The following is an 18,213-nucleotide window of genomic DNA, read 5'->3' on the forward strand; positions in this document are numbered from 1 at the left end:
TTAATGAGCAGGGTGGATAGGGATGAGTCGGAATGTCTACATTAAGTACCTACTATGTGCCAAATGCTAGGGACACAAATAGAAAAGCTCTCCAGAAGCTCACATTCTGGATTGGGAGAGGTAGCACATAAAAGAAAGTTTTTCAGGTAAAAGGCAGTGGAAAGGTGCAGTGGTAATGCCGTAGTGTGGTGAATGACAAGGTCCAGGTAACTTTAGGTACATTAACAAGCAGTATCTAAAAAGAAAAGCAGCAGGGGCTCTGGATTCCGTCCTAAGTGGGTGGTTAGTATCTCTCACATATATCCAGTTGCTATTACCCTAATTATTATCTCTCCTCTAGACTGGTCACAGAATTTGAGAATTGGAAGAGACCTCAAAGTGACCATCTACTCAAGTCTTCTACAAGAGCATTTTTCTTTTCTGACCACATCATTCCTCTGTTAAGAAACCTTTCAGTGGCTCTCCATTGCCTTTCATATATTCAAGGCCCTGCATAATCTAGCTTCCAATTATCTATCCAGCTATATTGTATATGACTTTGCTCCCTGTGCTGTGTTTCAGCTGTAGCAAAATATTGATTATTCTTCAGTCTAGTCTTGCACTTATCTGCCTCTGCCTTTGTATGTGTTAATCATAAAAACTAAAATGGTTCCCCCCTCTTTGAAATCCCCCCCAACCTTCAGAGATCAGCTCACATGCCACCTTCTCCATGAAGCCTTCCTTTGTCTCAGCTATAATTGGTAAGATTTAAAGCTGGTAGGGTTTTAGAGAAAATCTAGTCAAACTCTTTATTTTATAAGTGACATAATTGAGACCCAGAAAATTTGCCCCAAATCTCAACAGTGTGAATCTTTCCCTTCTTTAATCTTATACATTATTTTGGATCTTTTCTGGGTACTTAGAACTTGTATTCGTTATTTGTCTTCACCCCTACTATATTGGAAGCTCCTTAAGGACTATTTCATTTGTGTATCCCCAGGACCTCACACAGTACAAGGCCCCTGAATGCTTGTTTAATCGAAAAAAATTTTCAGTGTGGAACATAGACACCTGGAAATCCCACTAACACCTCAAACTCTGCCCCTTCCCTTCATGTTTCTGTTTTTATTGATGGTACCACCCTCCCAGTCACTCAGCCTCAAAACTCATCTATCAATCTGTTTTCCACTCTCAGCACTCTAGTTATTGTCCCCTTAACTCTTCTGTCCTGGATGCTACAATAACTCCTAACTGCTCTCCCTATTTCTAGTTTCTTCCCTCTTTGGGTCTGTCCTCCTCAGTGCATGCCCAGTTGAGCTTACTAATACACCATTCTCTTCAGTCCCTCCTCAGTTTAAATCCCATCAGTGACTTTCCATTATTTATAGCCAGAGTTCTTAAACTTTTTAGTTTCACAGACCCGTTTGACAATCTGGTGAAGGCTATCAACCTTTGATAGAATAATGTTTTTAAAGGCATAAAATAAAATACATAGGGTTACAAAGGAAACCAATTATTGAAATAATTATCACCATTTTTTTTTTGAAACAAGTTCACCCATGCCAGATTAAGAACCCTTTGTCTATAAACCAACTTCAGCCTTTTTTCTAGCCTTATCTCATGCAGCCTATTTCACATAACTGTGTTCCAGGCAAATTGGAAGACTACTTATTTCCTATTTTCATGTTACCTTCTCCTAACCCCATAATTGTTCACATTATCTCTCATGCCTTCAACATGGACCCTCTTTCCATCTCTACCCATTGAAATCACTCCCAAGAGCCAGCTGAGGCACCTCTTCCATACAATTTTCCATGGCCCTTCTGATCCCCACATAAATATTGCTGAGAACATCCTTGTGCAGGGGTGGGGAACCTGTGGTCTCTCTCTCTCTCTCTCTCTCTTTTTTTTTTTTGCTAGGCAATGGGGTTAAGTGACTTGTCCAGGGTCACACAGCTAGTAAGTGTTATGTGTCTGAGGCTGGATTTGAACTCAGGTCCTCCTGACTCCAGGGCCAGTGCTCTATCCACTGGGCCACCTAGCTGTCCCCAGGACCTGCAGTCTCAAGGCCACATCTGGCCTTCTAGGTCCTTGGGTACAGCCTTTTGACCGAGTCCAAGTTTGACAGAACAAATCGTTTTATTGAGAGAATTTGTTCTGTGAAGTTTGGACTCAGTCAAGGGGCTGCACTTGAGGACCGACCTAGAGGGCCACATGTGGCCTCAAGGCCAAGGCAGCAGCTTCCATATCCCTGTACCTTGTGCTTTGTAGTGTTATTTTATGTTGTGGCCAAGGCCAACAAACACTGGACTTGAATAGTAAGCTTTAACACCAAACTCATATTCACTTCTATCCTAAACAAGGATAGTTTTGTTATACCATCAGAGTATGTTTGCATTTCTTACATTTTTTTATTAGAGAAGATGAAACATGTAATTATCATTTCTCATACCAATCCTATATCTATTCAAAAACTAAGTATTCTTATAAACTTACATTTTTGTAAGTTTTTCATAGAATCTGAGCTGAAAAGAATCTTGGAATGTAGAATGTCAAAGCTAGAGAAACCATCTAGTCCATGGAATAGGAAACCTGTGGCCTTCAGGCTAAGGTCAGCTTTCCCTGATGCTTTTAGTGCCACCTTGTTTCAAATGCAAACAGACTTGAGTTACAGTTTTGATCAACACCCCTCCAGATTGTTTCTGTTATATTAGTTTAATATCCCTAGTTACTTGTCCCTTCCACCTTCCTCATGATTTAGATATATTGAGTTTAGAAGGGATTTTTTTTTTAATGAAATAGAGTTCTCAAAAGTAACTTCCCAGTTTAAAAAGAGAGAGAGAAATAATCTGAGTGGATTGAGACAATACTCTAACACCCCCAAATACCTAAAATTCACAAAAGTCCTTCATTTCTTCTCTCATAAGATTCAAGAGAAAGAAAGATTCAACCTCAAAAGTGCTGTTGGCATTATCAGTATACTAAATTTCTTTGCATTCATTTTAGGAGTGAAAGTCCCTCGAAATTTCCGACTGTTGGAAGAACTTGAAGAAGGTCAGAAAGGAGTAGGAGATGGGACAGTTAGCTGGGGTCTTGAAGATGATGAAGATATGACACTTACAAGATGGACAGGAATGATTATTGGGCCTCCAAGAGTAAGCTTTAAGCAATAACTTAAAATTTACTTGCCTCATAAATATCTTAAACTTGCTATAGAAAAGTTCACTAATAGTTTATTTTCTAAACTGGATTATTGTTTTTTTATAACCAATTTGAGTTTATATATATAATACTCTTCAAATGTTGTTAATTGTTAAATGATAAAGAAAAGTATTTACTATCAGCTCTCTTGTTTAATTGCCTAGTTTGATTTGCTTGACAATATAAACAGTAAAGTTTGAGATGATTCAATTTCAGATATATCTTAGGTAGAAATGCTTATCAGTGGATGGCTATCATAAAAATTTTTGAAACACCTACAGGATATATATATATATTTTTTTTTAGCACTTGATGTCCATTCCCAGTTCTATCAGTTTGTTGTTTCTGGGAATATGAGAAAATTCTGTCATTTCTGAATGGCTCTTCCAAAGTTTATAATAGAAAACCAGCTTTATTTATATTTATATTTTCATTTGTTACTATCAGAAAATTAGCTAGAAGAAAGAATGCTACCCTTAGTATAGAAGTCAACAAATTAATTAAAATCTTAATACCATTTTGTTTCAGACCTAAAGTCATTTAGGTGCCATTAAGTACCTAATAAGTACAAGGAACTGTAGGTAATAAAGAAAGAAATGAGACTTGGGCCCTAACTTCAAGGAATATGTAACCATTGCTAGCATTGTGTTATTACTGATAATGTTGTGCATGGTGATGTGATGGGAATTTATGGGTTCTAATTCTCAGTCTGCTTCTAATCAGCTGTGTGACTTGAGGCAAGTCATTTTGCTTCCCTGATCCTTATTTTTCCAGACATATAAAATGGAGATAATCCCTGTCATTCCTACTTCTGTAGGTTTTGTGAGGGGCAAAGGAATTGATATAAGTGGAAGCACTTTGTGAACTAAATGCTATGGAATATAAGGTTTATGAAATAAGAATTACTGTCCCACTTATACAAATGTTAATGACTTCAGTGTTAGATTAATTGCATACATGTTGAATAGTAGTGATTGTTACATTTAATACTTGGGAGTAAAGTTTTGAGTTTTGAATCAGTTTTAACTTCGGTAGATGTCTGATCTCATCAGTATGGGTGTCATCTTTGCCTCTTATCTCAGAAACATTAATGTAGTCTGTCTCTTGTCTCTCATTTCTTGCGACATTATCCTTTTCTGGTTATTATGCTACAGTCTGCTTAGTAAGTCCCCGCCATTAGTCTTTTAATTGCCTTGTTTTGTTTTTTTGAGGCAATCAGGTTTAAGTGACTTGCCCAGGGTCACACAGCTAGTAAGTGTCTGAGGCCAAATTTGAACTCTGGTCCTTCTTATTCCAGGGCCAGTGCTCTATCCACTGCACCTCCTAGCTGCCCCTCCATTGCCTTTTAAGTTATTTGTAATTTTGATTCTTTGATGATCATTGTGTCACATGTGACTTTTAACTATATCACTTACCTTGGCTGTTGGAAATGCAAGGTCGTACAGGGAATACTTGATTACAGGTGCTTTTGTGACATAAGAAAATTTTTTTTTTTTTTAAATAATGCTTGACTTATGGGCGTATATGTTTCCCGCATGTAGTATTAACATCACTGTTAAGGAGTAGACATAGACCACTTGCTTACCTCACCTTTTCCCCTAAGACATTGTCTCAATCATATAATTTTCCTCAAAAGAAAGTCCTTCAAATTGCAAAGCAAGGAACAACTTTGTTACCTGTCCAACATAGCCTGTTTACAGAATGCTAGCAGACATCTGAATGGCTCCAGAAAGAGAGAGAGTGACAGAGACAGACAGACCCACCCAACCCTGGCAAGGAATAATCAGCTTTCAGAAGACACCTCTGTTAGTTTCCAAACTAGTGACTACACTTTCACCACTTGCAATAACAATAAATTGTTTCATCACCAACTTTTTTGTTTGTTTGTTTGTTTAATTTAAAATTTTTAACATTAATTTTTTTAAATTTTGAGTTCCAAATTCTCTCCCTCTCCCCTGGCCGTCCCCCACCCATTGAGAAGGCAAGCAAAATGATATCAATTATACAGGGGAAGTCGTGCAAATCAGCCATGTCTCAGAAAATAAACCAAAAAAAGGCAAGAAAAATAAAGTGAAAAAAGTACTCTTCATTCTGCATCAAGAGTTCATCAGCAGAACAGGGTTTTTAACCTGGTAAAGCCTATGGCCCTTTCTTAGGATGATATTTTCAAATGAAAATAAAACCAAATACCTAAGATTATGAAGGAGTCTGTTAATGTTGAACTGAAGTTGTCAAAATGTTTTTAAAAAACAAGTTCCCATTTTTGGATGTGACCAAGATAGAGATTGGGAAGCAGAAGTCCTGCTTCTCTCTGGGCTGTGCCACTTCATCCCCATGCCAAGGACAGAGAAAAGTTATGAAATGATGAGGTAACAAAGCCCCAGGCATCACCAACTTTTTAAGTGCATCTTAAAGAGCTATATCCATTGCTTTTTGAAGCACAATATTCCATTGGTTCATCTTGAGGGGGACTTGTATTTATTTCAGAATTTTCATTAAATTCCTATAGTGCTCATAAGAAAGAAAAACAAAAACCCAAAACTTTCTCTAGTATTGGCCTCATTTTTTGGCTTTCATTTTATTCATATAATAGATATATTCAAATATCTGACCCCTTGATTTTTTAGTATCTTCATAAAAATAACACTTTAGCTTTGGCTGTTATTTTTTCTCAGCATTTTGTCTTTGGAATCAGATCATCAGTGATTCTCCTCTTTCTTCCTCTTTCCTGACTTTTTTCTTATATTGCAAGTGTTTTATTCAGCATTGAGCAAAATGCATAGAACTGAGAAAGATTACAACTAATTCTCATTTGTGGAGAATTCAACCACATTCTTACCTAGCAAAAACATGGTTTCTGCAGTTGGTGCTGGATATACACACATTGCCTCTGATACTGAGCAGTGGTACGCCATAGCCATTTCTAAACGATGAAACTGGTTAAATTCCATACAGGAAATCCAGACTGCACCTCATTTCCATTCAGTTTATTGGGACCTAGTCATTTTCCCTTGTAGAACTAAACACATCAAAATTCAAGCTAGAGTTTCTTGCTCTTTTTTTTTTTAATTAGATTCCTGGCTTGATATTTTAGCAACTTTTATGAAGTATAGAAGATGACAGGTTACATAGTGCATCAAGGAAAATTGGAGTCACTTTTTTAGATGTGCAAAGGACTTCAGACCATATGGTCTGTCCCTTATTTTATTTGTTCTGAGAATTAATTTATTTTATTCTGAAATTAAATACCAAATAAAAGGGGCATTTCCATAAAAATAAAAGAACAGAAAAAAGGAATATACGTGAAACTACAAATCTCTTTTATGTACAGCTTGCTTTTCTGTTAAAATATTTAATAAATTCAGCATTTAGCTTTCAAAGCTCCTCTACTTTTCTGTGATTCTTTTTGGCCTCCCTCTCTTCTATGCATTTAAAAAAAATACTTCAATAACCCTTTTCTTTTGAGGGGGAGGTAGTATCTTATTCTTAGTCCTTCTCTCAGTCCCACACTATCTCCATCCCTGCATTGGCAAAAAAGAAAAGAAAAACAAAGCTCTTTTAAACAAATAAACATAAGCAGTTTTGTTTTTTCGCCAGACTAATTCCCACATTAGCCAGGCCCAAAATGTATGTTTTTTTTTCTTGAATCCAGGGTGTGAGGTCTCTCATACTTCATTATTGGTCCTCTGGAATCATGGTTAGTCTTTGGTCTTTCCGTTTTGTTTCTGCATCATGTTATTGTGTAAGTTACACTGTTTCACTCTGCATTAGTTCATACAAATCAGCCCAGGTTTCTCAGAAACCATGCCTCTATCATTTCTTGTAGCACAAGAGTATTGCAGAATATTCATATACCATGTTGGTTCTTATTTAAAAATGAGGAAACTGAAGGCCCAGAAATGTGAAGTGGACTTCGCCAAGGTCTCTCAGAAGGTTAAGGACAAGCTGGGACTAGACCCAGGTCTCCTGACTTCTTGACCAGTTGCTTTGTACTACACAGACCTGAGTTGTTATTTTCCTAGTTTTGCTTTCATGAGTGATTTTTTTCTGTTTGGATTTTAATTTGCAAAAAACGCTTGATTATAATTCTCTGAAAATCTTGTTTTACAAAAATAACTACATAATATATCTTAAGTTTCTGTACATACTTTTAAAGAGTACGTACTGAATTTTAAAATAGTTATGCATTTTCATTGGTAGACAGTGATTAAAGTTTTTAAAAGTCTGTTTCATATTCTTATGCTATATTTCAAAGGTTTGTTCTAAGATGTCTTGTTCTTATCTAAGCAAAAGTGTGTTTGTTTGGGCTGAAAATTTTGTTTTTCAGTGTGTTGTATGTATTTGATTATTTCTGTCTGGCCACTAGATGTCACGATTGCAAAGGAAACCACCAAATGAGCTTAAGGCTACTTAGCTGGACAATAGGGTTTAGAGTTGGAAGTGAACTTAGAAGTCTTTATGTCCAGTCCCTTCATTTTACAGATGAGGAAACTGAGGCTGAGAGAGGTTAAATGCTTTCCCCACAGTCACACAGATAATAAATAACAGAGCCTGAATTTGAACATAGGTTTTCCAACTCTAAAACCACTATTCATTCAGCTGTACAATGTTTGCCTCTTCTAAGTGAAGAATATAGATGGTTAGCACTGGAAAAGGACCTCATACCTTAGAGAGCATGAATGAATGAATTGAGACCAACTTCCCCCTTGTTTTCCAGATGACTAAGCTGAAGGCCAGCAAAGGGAAATGGTCTGCCCAGGGTCACACAGTGAGATAGTATATCAGGTCTTCAGAGTAGAAGTAGTAGAAGACATACCTTATGTGGTTGGTATATAAATGATTGGACTGCTGCTCCTTTTTCTGAAATTTGTTTAGTAAAAGTTCTAGGATTCATAAAAACCAGGTCAAGGACTAGTTGATGCTGCCATGTCAAATAGGGGAATTAGTTTTCTGGTAGTAAAATAGTGATACATGATTAATTTGAAACCAGTATACCTGATTCCACAAACAAAGGCATTATTTCAAGTACTGTGTTCACTGAATGTTTTATGTTCTAATGTTTACTATCATGATCCAAAGTTGATTGTTGACTGTCTGTATGCCCCTTTTCTTTTTCTAGACAATTTATGAAAACCGAATATACAGCCTTAAAATAGAGTGTGGACCTAAATATCCAGAAGCCCCCCCATTTGTAAGATTTGTAACAAAAATTAATATGAATGGAGTAAATAGTTCTAATGGAGTGGTAAGTTGTGTTTTTCCCTCTTATCTTCACTTGTATTCTTCTAGAATCTAGAATAAGAATCATTGAAAGGGTACTTTTAATCATTAGGACTTTTTAAAAAATCTTTGAGTTTTTTTAATTGTAAAGATAACATATAGAGAAAAACTATGTTGATTATACAAATTAGTAGATATCTGTAAGCCTGAGTCCATAATCCCTAGTCATTCAAACATTGATTAGCACTGAAGGAGATACAAAGAAGATAAATAGTATGCTGGCCATTTTCCCTCCCAGCTATCTACCCTCTACTTCCAGGGCACATGCATTTGGAGAAGAGCAATGATACTAGAGTTTGTAACAATTCCTTTGTGTCTCCTGTGTTCCTTTTGTGCCGTATCCCTTTGGGTATTACTATGAAGGGTGGAGTGTAGTGGAAAGGATAGTAGACTTGGAGTCAGAAGACCCGGATTCAAACCCCATCTCTCACACTTAAATTTTTTGTTCTTGTCTTTGGATCCATGGTACTTTACACGTAGTAAATATTTGATAAATGTTCATTGTTGTGACTTTGGACAAGTTGTTTCCCTTCTCTAAGCCTCAGTTTATGTATCTTGTGCAGTTTTTCTGTGTGTAAAATAAGGAGGCTGGACTAGGTAACCCCTAAGGTTCCTTCTAGTCCTAAATCTGTGGTCTAATGGTCTGTAACATTGGGCTAATGCTACTTGTACTAACTCCCACAGATTTGTTGTGAACAATGCTTAAAGCCTTATATAAATGTAAACTATTGTCTCTGATTTGAGGCAGTAATGTTTAAAAGTTAAGGTTTATGACTATATCTCTGTAGCCCTATGCACTGTCATTAATAAATCTCTCTTCTTCCCCCTGTTTGATCATAAGTTTCTTTAGGGTCGGGGCTATTTTTAAAAAATTTATTTTTGTATGTTACCCAACAGCACATTGAACATAATGGGTAATGAATGGACCTGCTGGATGGGGTTTTTAAACTTTTTTAAAAGTCATTGTTAAAAGTTACCTCAGGCAAGAAGAACCAGTGCCATTGATAGAGAAAGGGACCATTAACCCAGTAATTCTGGAGTATTAGGAACAAAATAGAACCTCAAATAGTTTGGTCAGATGTTTGGCTATGAGAACTCCTCCCTGCCTTGGATTTTTTTTTCTTATATTGCCCATTATAGTTGTTTTCTAACAATTATGCAACCTTCCCAGAGTGAGAACTGTATCTCTAACAGAAGCAAAAGTAGGAGGCAATTCAAAGTTCTCTTACTATTTCCTTCTCCTCAGTAACATCAGTTTCAAGAGCAGAAAGGTGAAAACTGAAAGGAGGGGTAGGACCAGGACTACTGCCTTTCTTTAGAGTAGAATGTCTGAGTTGGAAGAGGCCTTAGAGGTCCATCTGTTCAACATGTTCCTGCAGGAACTCCTTCCTTTACAACATCCCTGACAGTCATTCAGCTTCTTGAAAAGACCATCAGTGAAAGTGACCTCCCTCCTTCCCTCCTAAAGCAGCCCATTCCACGTTAGGGCAACTCTGATTGTTAGGAAATGTTTCCTTACATCTTTCTAAAATCTACCTCCTTGTAAACCTCTAACATTTTGGTCTTGGTTCTGTCCTCTGAGATTAACAAGTCTAATCCTTTTTCTTCCACATGACAGCCCTTCATATATTTGGAAACAGGTACCATGTCTTAATCTTAAGTCTCACCAATCCCCATCCATACTCTCCCCCGAAATCTCTGCTTCAGGCTAAATATCCACAGTTCCTTCTACCAAATATCTTATGGTTTAATTTTTATTTCTCTGTTCTGGTTGCCCTCTTCTGGACAGAATCCAGTTTGTCAATGATCTTCCTAAAATCTGGCCCCTCACATTGAGCACAATTTTCAAAATGTAATTGGGCTAGGGCAAAATACAAAAGGAACTATTACACTACCTTGTCCTAGACACAATACCGTAAAATCTGCTTAGCTTTTTTGCCTATCATATATCATGTGACGGTTAAGGTTAGTGATTATATTATCAGGAGATAAATTTGGAAGAAAAAAGTGAAAAGTGTATTTTTCATAGAATTACTGCTCATAGCAGTCCTAACACACACTGACATACACAAGAGGTTCCAGAGCTCTATAAATTGATGGATTTTTGTTGAATTTTCTTTTCAGGTGGACCCAAGAGTCATATCCGTGCTAGCAAAATGGCAGAATTCATATAGCATCAAAGTGATTCTGCAAGAGCTTCGACGTCTATTGATGTCTAAAGAAAATATGAAGCTTCCTCAGCCGCCTGAAGGACAATGTTACAGCAATTAATCAAAAAAAAAATCTTCCCCCTTTATTCAGTTTTAAGCTGTCTTCATTTTCCACAGTAGTAAATTTTCTAGATGCATCTTGTAGACCTCAAAGTACTGGAAAGGAAGTTCCCATTCAAAGGCGATTTATCTTAAGATACTGTAAATGATACTAATTTTTTCATTTGAAATATAAGTTGTGTTATAACAAATAATCTTGTCATGTGTAACCACTGTCCACTTAGTTGAACTTCTGGTATCAAGAAAGTCTATTTAAATTTATTACTGTCATAACCAGTGTGGCACATCTAACTCAACTGTGAAAAAATATATCACACAATCACCTTGCTGCTTATATGGCCAAGGATTCCACCACCCTTCCCCTATCCCTACCCCTTTGCAATAGCATCCCAGCACTGAGCCATTTATTAAAGTAGACACAGAGGTTTTAACTTCCAGTATGACACAGGAAGTTTAATGGACTACTATTGAGGGTGTGTGCTAACCTGTCACCCCTCCCTTTGTGCTGGCTCTAATAAAGGCTGACAATGCTGGTGTCTTTATTTTTTATTATTAAATTCTTTCCATTTTAAATGGTGCCCCAGCAAGCCATTTTACTTTCCCACAACCTTTGGCCAATGCATAGATTGTATCCCTCTCCCACCCACTCATCCACCCTCTCTTACATGGGCCTTTGGTGAGGGATTCAGGGTTCTTTCAGTGTCTTCTCTTCCCCCACCTTCATCACGGGGTGCTGCTCTTCCTTCCTTTCTAAAATCAGTCTCCCCATTTCAGTGATACTTCCTCGCTTCTGGCCAGTAGCCAACCCAGGTAGGGTTGGAAGAAATCCCTGACTCCCTTTGCTTCTCATTTTTGGAATTACATTTAATCATCACCAGCCTGGGAAATGAATATCTAAACTGTTTGCAAACCTGGATCACCCCCTCCACCAGCCCTGCCATGCCAGGATGCTGGCAATGGGCAGTGTTTTTAGCTCAGCTTTTGATACAGTGACAAGAGCAGTAATTTCCCAGGATTGCTCAGATCTGCCAGCTTAGCAAAGGTTTTAGTAGTTAAAAGGAAGGGCTGCCTGAAGATTCCCTAAGCTCACACTCCAGTTGAAAGAATTGGACTTGTCCTTGAAAATTGAAGAAATGTGACTTGACAAGTGTTGCACTCACTTGGTTGCCCTTTGCCGTAGCTTAATAACAGGTTTGGAATTCAGTGGCAGGAACAAAACCTTCAATTTGAATTTGGTACAGATTTAGGTTTTGGCACTTCCTCCTTTCAAGCTCTTTAAGAAAGATTGAAAGGGGAAAAGCCTGGGTGCATTGCAGATCCCAAAATTTGGCTGGCAGAACTCCCTGGCAAATCACTGCCTTTTCTGATTCACTGTCTTGGACCACTAGTTGCTGCAATGTGGATACAAGCTTAAATAAAAACAATTTATTGTGTCCTGAGGGTTTTTTTTTTTAATTCAGTATTTGTGTAAATCCACATTTTAAAGCAGTAGCTGTCAAGTCAGAAAAAAGAATTGTTTCCATTAAAACTCTTTTGGGGAAAATATTCGTTGTAAGGATTTCATATCCTCTGTAATTAAAGTTTAACATAACAGTATTCCATAAGCAGCCTTTTTATTGTCAGACCATTGCCTGGTTTTAATATAATAAAGTGTGCGTTAATATTAAGAGGCTGCAGTCTTATTCCTCTTAGCTTATTGATTTAGGAGCAGAACTGCTCTGAGCTGTGGCCTTTAATGTCCTGGATGCTAGAAAGAGAGCCTTCTGTGCCTAGCTAGTTCATAACCTCTTTTGTCGTGTTCAGTTAATGTAGATTTTCCAAATAAGTTCTCTCTAACCACTTGTATTTTCTGCCCTGACAAAACTTATGGCCAAACAAAACAAACACTAGGGATAGTGGGAAAGGATCCTTTCTCCCCTTATCTCAGCAACTCTGTAACTGTTATGATTTTTTTGTGATACCATGCATTTCTTTCTGTTTAAAGTTGCTAATCACAACTTCCCCCAAGAAGTTGTTCATCTCTTGCTGAAAGTAATTGATAACTTTGCTGATTTAAGCTCCAGAGGTGTTTATCTTGTTGGATTTTAATTGTTTGAAATGAAACAGTTTTGATTTTGAAGAACTGAAAATTTGGGTGACCAAATAAAGTTTACTTGAATAGTTGAGTGAGGTGATGGGTAGTCAAGAAGTACTGAGAATGTAGACTGGATCCTGTTACTATTAGGGAAGACTACCATTACCACGTCTGGAAGGTGTTCCCCCCTATTCTCTTCCAAGTGTTTCTCTGGTTTTTGTTAGCTTTCCAAAGAGTAGAGCGGTCTCATTGAGTGCCTTCCTCCAAGAAGGAGGCCCCTGGACCACCCTCAGCCGTGTAGTACCTATCCTTAGACTAGACAGAGAAATGACCACTGGAGAAGGGAGGTGGGATGGGATTCCTAAACTAGTCCCCACAGAAGGGATGGCTTAAATTCCTGCAAATAACCTTTATTTGGGCCATCAGTGTGAGTTGCTTTTAAGATAGAGCTAACAGTAACACCACAAAAACTGTTGGACTTTAGCATTTCCAAATGAAATAAAATGTGACTTCAGCTACTTTTTGAAGGCTTAAAATTTTTTCTCTTGGTACTTTGCTCAACCTTAGCATAGGGACACTGATACCTCTTCTTTCTTTTGTATGCAGCCCGAGCCAGCTAGATGAAAGGAGAAGACAGATCAACTCTTGGAAACAAATTTTGCTATCAGCACAGTTTGAAAGGTTTAGCTGTCGGAAAAACAGACTTAAGTACAGGACAGAAGAGGTGGTGAACTTCATTTTTATAGTCCATGATATCCAAAAGCAGAGGCTGACAATCCATATTTTCATGTCCTGTAGTACATACCCCTTACCTTCTTCCTGGTAGGCTTTACCCAACCCAGCTGTTATTAGTATTTCTGAAAATGTCTTCAATGAAGTCCTCATTTAGACTTAAAATGTGATTGGTTTGATTTCCCTGCCCTGAGGGAGAGGATTGGAGGTGAGCAGTGCTTTGCTCAATGATGAACATTCTAGACTATCCGATGTACCTTGTGGGCAGGATCAAAAAGATTTGTGAAGGCCCAAGCCTAGCATTAGAATAGAAATGTTATTTCAATCTTCCAAGCATCAAAGAAAGCCTTCTGTGCCTGGCAATGTCATAGCCTTCTTTGTCACATATTTGCTTATTAGGGTCCTCTCTGACCCCTGTATTTTCTATCTTTACTCATGCAAAGAGGTTGCCATGTAAAATGTCACTGTATTTGAATCAAATGAAATGCAAAAGTGACTTGGAAAATATAATTGCTGGGGGTTTTGAGGGTGGGAGAAACCTTAGAAAATTGATTCCCTTTGGTTGCTAGATCTGCTTTCAATCTGTTACCGTATTGGTCCAGATATAGGCTACACTCTTAAATTGACATCTCTTTGGAAGGAAAAAAAAATGCCTACACTGAAAAAATAATACTAAATTCTTTATAAAAATACCTTTACTGTGAAAGACTTTTAAAAACATTCTTTCAATTCAAATAAAGTTTTTTTTATTCACTTTATCATCACTGCTCTTTGTCACTTTCACTGTCATTCTCTTCCTGCTTTCTATAATGTGTAATTTTAGGTGGCATTAAGGTTTCCTATAAACCAAATTTTTTAGTGGGGTAGGAGGGAGTGGAGGAAGGGCAGAGTTAAGCCAATATTGGTACCAATACGGTAAATTTGCATTTGCAAAATCAGGAAATAAGACATGAGCAATGTGTTAGAGCTGCCCTGTGACCTTTGCTGCATTCCTGAAAATGAGTGAGGGCAGGTATGTAGGGTTTTCAAAGCAATATCTGTATGGATTGTTTCTGAGACTTTAGACCTATGGGTTGACTGGTATATGTGCCACCTCAGGCAAGGTTTAGTGTTGTCTAGCATTGTGAATGGTATAAAAATAAACAGTTATACTATTTTTTCATTGCCCTATGGAGTGTCTTCAGTGATCTTGTTTATATTGTCCTGATGGATACATGCTTAGTATTTAATCTTCAGAAGATGTGAGGGTGGAAGGGAGACTTGCTGTGTTCTCAAAGCTTAACAGAGAGAACCTTGTGGTTTGGGTTGGACTAAGTATATAACTTATGCATGTGGATTTGAAATGGCCTCCTAAAGAAAGATTGCAACTTTGGCAACAGAATCTTGGTCTCTTGGAATTACGATTAGTAAATTCCAAAGGATCAATCGTATGTTTTTGGTTAACTAAAATGTTTTGCTACACACTACTTGAATAAAGGATATGGACCATCAGCAGAAGTCTAGGAGTTTGTCACACCAATATTTTCATTATAATAGTATTTATGGCAATAGAATTCAGCCTCTAATAGATTTGGAGACTGTTCTAAGCTCTACCTTATGATTTGCTGTATGATCATGGCTCAATTAATGTTTACCACTGTTTTATTCTCCTTGAGAGTGAAGTGGCACCTTGTGACCTTATAGATTGAAAAGGTTGCAGATGAATACCACAAACTCAGAATAACATTGGATTGTGTCACCATTGTCTTCTTAGGCTCTATAGAAATAGATATAGAATGACATTATTTACAGTCTGTTATAAAGATCACAAAACAGAGGACGTGTGAACCACGTTGAGAGAAAATACAGTTTACTGGAAAAAAGTATTGTACTGGCAGTCAAGAAGTATGGGTCCCAGTTCTACTGTGTGACCTTGAGTAAGTCACATCTAACCTCTGGACTTTAGTTTCCCTCAGGGTCCCCATCCAGCTTTTAAAGTTCTAGGATGAGTTACCCCGTGTCTGTTAAGGCCCTTCTGACAAACATGTCAGAGAGCACTAAATTTGCACTTGGAAAATGTGGGTTCCCATTTTGGCTTTGTACCTTAGTATCTGTGTGACTTTTAGCCATTTAACCACCCTCAGTCCGAATTTCCTCATCTCTAAAGTGAGAGAATTTGACAAGATGGCATCAGATGTTTCACCTCTAAGGCCTATAATTCTATAGTTGCACCAAATCCATGGAGAAGACACATTTTAAGGTCAGAGAAACGGCTTTCATTTGCATTGGCTATGGTTAATATAGCTGTGAGTGACTAAAGTAAAAACAAAAGGCATCAGCAGAACTTGAAAATAAATGACAAAAAATCTCAGGATTTAGAGTTGGAAGAGACCTTAGGGATTCATCTAGTTCAATCTCCTAATTTTATAGGTAAAAAAAATTGAGGCCTCAGATGGTTATGATTCACCTGCAGTTGTAGAAAGTGGCAGAGCCATAATTAGGCCTTGACTCGTAATCCAGTGCTCCTGTTACTACATCATGCTGCTTTATTATGACCTTAGTATGATCGGGGATCCTTAGAACCATGTAGATCATCAGAGCTGGAAGAGTTCTTAGAAATCATTTAGTTCAGGGCTTCTTAACCTGGGGGTTCATGAACTTGGAAAAATAATTTTTTAAACTTCCAATATAATTTCTTTGTAATTCTGTGTATTTTATTATATTCTTTTAAAAACATTATTTTGAAAAGGGGTTTATAGATTTTACCAGACTTCCAATGGGGACCATGACAAAAAATGGTTAAGAACCCGAGATCTAATTTGAACTCTCATTTTAGAGAGGAAATAGGCTTAGAGATGTCCCACACAACTAATAAATATTGGAACTCAGATCTTATGAAAGGACTTTTTGAGCCGTAAAGCATTATAGAAAGATAACTTGTGAAGTAAGGCTTCCTTGGGTGGTGGTGGTAGGGATGGGGAAAGGCTTAGGCTTTAGGTCTTTCCCTCCAACTTCCCTTCCACTTCTCCAACTAATAGTAATATTCAGCAAGATGCATCTGCTAATATTCTCTGATTGGTCTACGGTTTCATTTTCTTACTGTTCCCTCAGAAAAACAGCCAGGTATTCAAGGGGCAGGCCTCATAACAAGTGCCTCAGAAAAGAGATTATCTCTTCAGGTCACGGCATTGTAAAACTGTAAGATGGTGCAGGGGGAAGAATGCTTATTTTTCCTGTGTAATTCCATGACTCACACAACCTGGAAGATGCCTTCCTAGACATATAGTGTGCCCACATCAGAAAGATCTCTCATCAAAGGCAATCATTGTTTTTCCTTTCCATGGTGCCCCAAGGATAGAAGCCTGAGCTCTTGACTAGCTATTGATAGGCATGTTAAAGGAAGATAAAATGGTCTTTCTCTACCAGTATTTCTGGGATTTCATTTCAGTATAGGACTGAGAAATTACATCTTTTTTCAACCAAAAAGCCTCATCGCTGGGAAAAAGACTGACCAAGACATAGAACCGTGGAAAGTTAGAAGAGGCCTTAGAATATGAAATGTTAAAGCAAAAATGGACTCCTTTTTTATATCATGGTCCTCTTTGGAGGTCTGATGAAAGCAATGAATCCCTTTCCCAAATAATGTTTTTGAATGCATAAAATCACATCAGATTGGAAAGGAAACCAATTTTATCGAAGTACAGTTATGAAAATAATTTTAAAAACAAGTGTACAGATCCCAAGTTTAGAACTCATCATCTAGTCCAACCCCCTAATTTTATGAATGCAGAAACCCGTGATGGGGGAGAGTAAACAGTTCTCCCCGAACCACATAGCAAGTTAATGGCAGAACCCAAACTAGAAACTCAGGAAGTCTATTTTAGTTTATTGTTCCAACACTCTCCCCTATTTTAGAAAAGGGGACACTTTGTTCAGAAGACCTTTCTGCCTATCTCATGCAAATTATTAATTTTTCATTTTTTACCCTAGCAGATGTAGGAAGCAGACTCATCTTCTCTTTCACTGGGTCCTGAGGGAATGAACCAAGTCAGTTCTTTGAAGAGGGGAACCTGACAACCCAACTCCCATCCCACTCCTGTGGTCAGCTTCAGTTTTGCAAGGATTTCTTTGCCCAAGATCCTCTCTGGATCTGTCCGGCCATCCAACCATCCATCCAAGAGCTCAGTAGAGGGAGCCAGTGAGCTGTGGTAGGGACCTGAATTCTCTGAAGTGTAAAATGACAAACTGCCTACCACCTACGCACCTTGGCCTTCGTGGGACCCACTTGTTTTCTCTTTCTAGGGCCCCGAGCTCTCTTCTTTTCCACCATCCCCTTTCTTCTGTCAGGTGACATCCCACCCATGACCAGAGGGAAGCAGCTGTTGCCGAGACGCCAGCTGACAGGCTATTGCTGCCGCATCTGGGCAGCTTTCACGTAAAGCCCCAGAAGAATCCTATTCTTGAGCATTGGAGACAGAAGAGCTTAGAGACTGCCTAGTTCAGTCCTCCCACTTTGTTGAGGCCTAGAAAGGAGAGTGTGACTTGTTCTCAGTCTGTACACTGAATGATGGCAGAGACAAGACTCCAGCACAGGGATTTTTCCACTCTTAGATGTATATACATATGCTCTTTTATCAATGAAAGGAAAGAGGAGGAGAGGGAGAAGGAGTCATATCTCCCTGAACACTGTCCCCTTAA

General features: G+C 38.0%; 1 protein-coding gene across 1 annotated transcript in view; it reads left to right on the top strand.

Moving 5' to 3' along the window:
* UBE2V1 (ubiquitin conjugating enzyme E2 V1) overlaps positions 1-14,706 on the top strand; it is a 30,737-nt gene extending 16,031 nt beyond the window's left edge. Inside the window, exons 2-4 of the mRNA XM_027851142.1 lie at positions 2,986-3,134; positions 8,300-8,425; positions 10,585-14,706. Of these exons, the coding sequence (XP_027706943.1) occupies positions 2,986-3,134; positions 8,300-8,425; positions 10,585-10,731 (422 nt within the window). The 3' untranslated portion in view covers positions 10,732-14,706. The remainder of the gene's footprint in view (positions 1-2,985; positions 3,135-8,299; positions 8,426-10,584) is intronic.
* The last annotated feature ends 3,507 nt before the right edge of the window (positions 14,707-18,213 follow it).

The sequence above is a fragment of the Vombatus ursinus genome, unplaced genomic scaffold (genome assembly GCF_900497805.2).
Source record: "Vombatus ursinus unplaced genomic scaffold, bare-nosed wombat genome assembly UNPS02000580.1, whole genome shotgun sequence".
NCBI classification, from domain to species: domain Eukaryota; kingdom Metazoa; phylum Chordata; class Mammalia; order Diprotodontia; family Vombatidae; genus Vombatus; species Vombatus ursinus.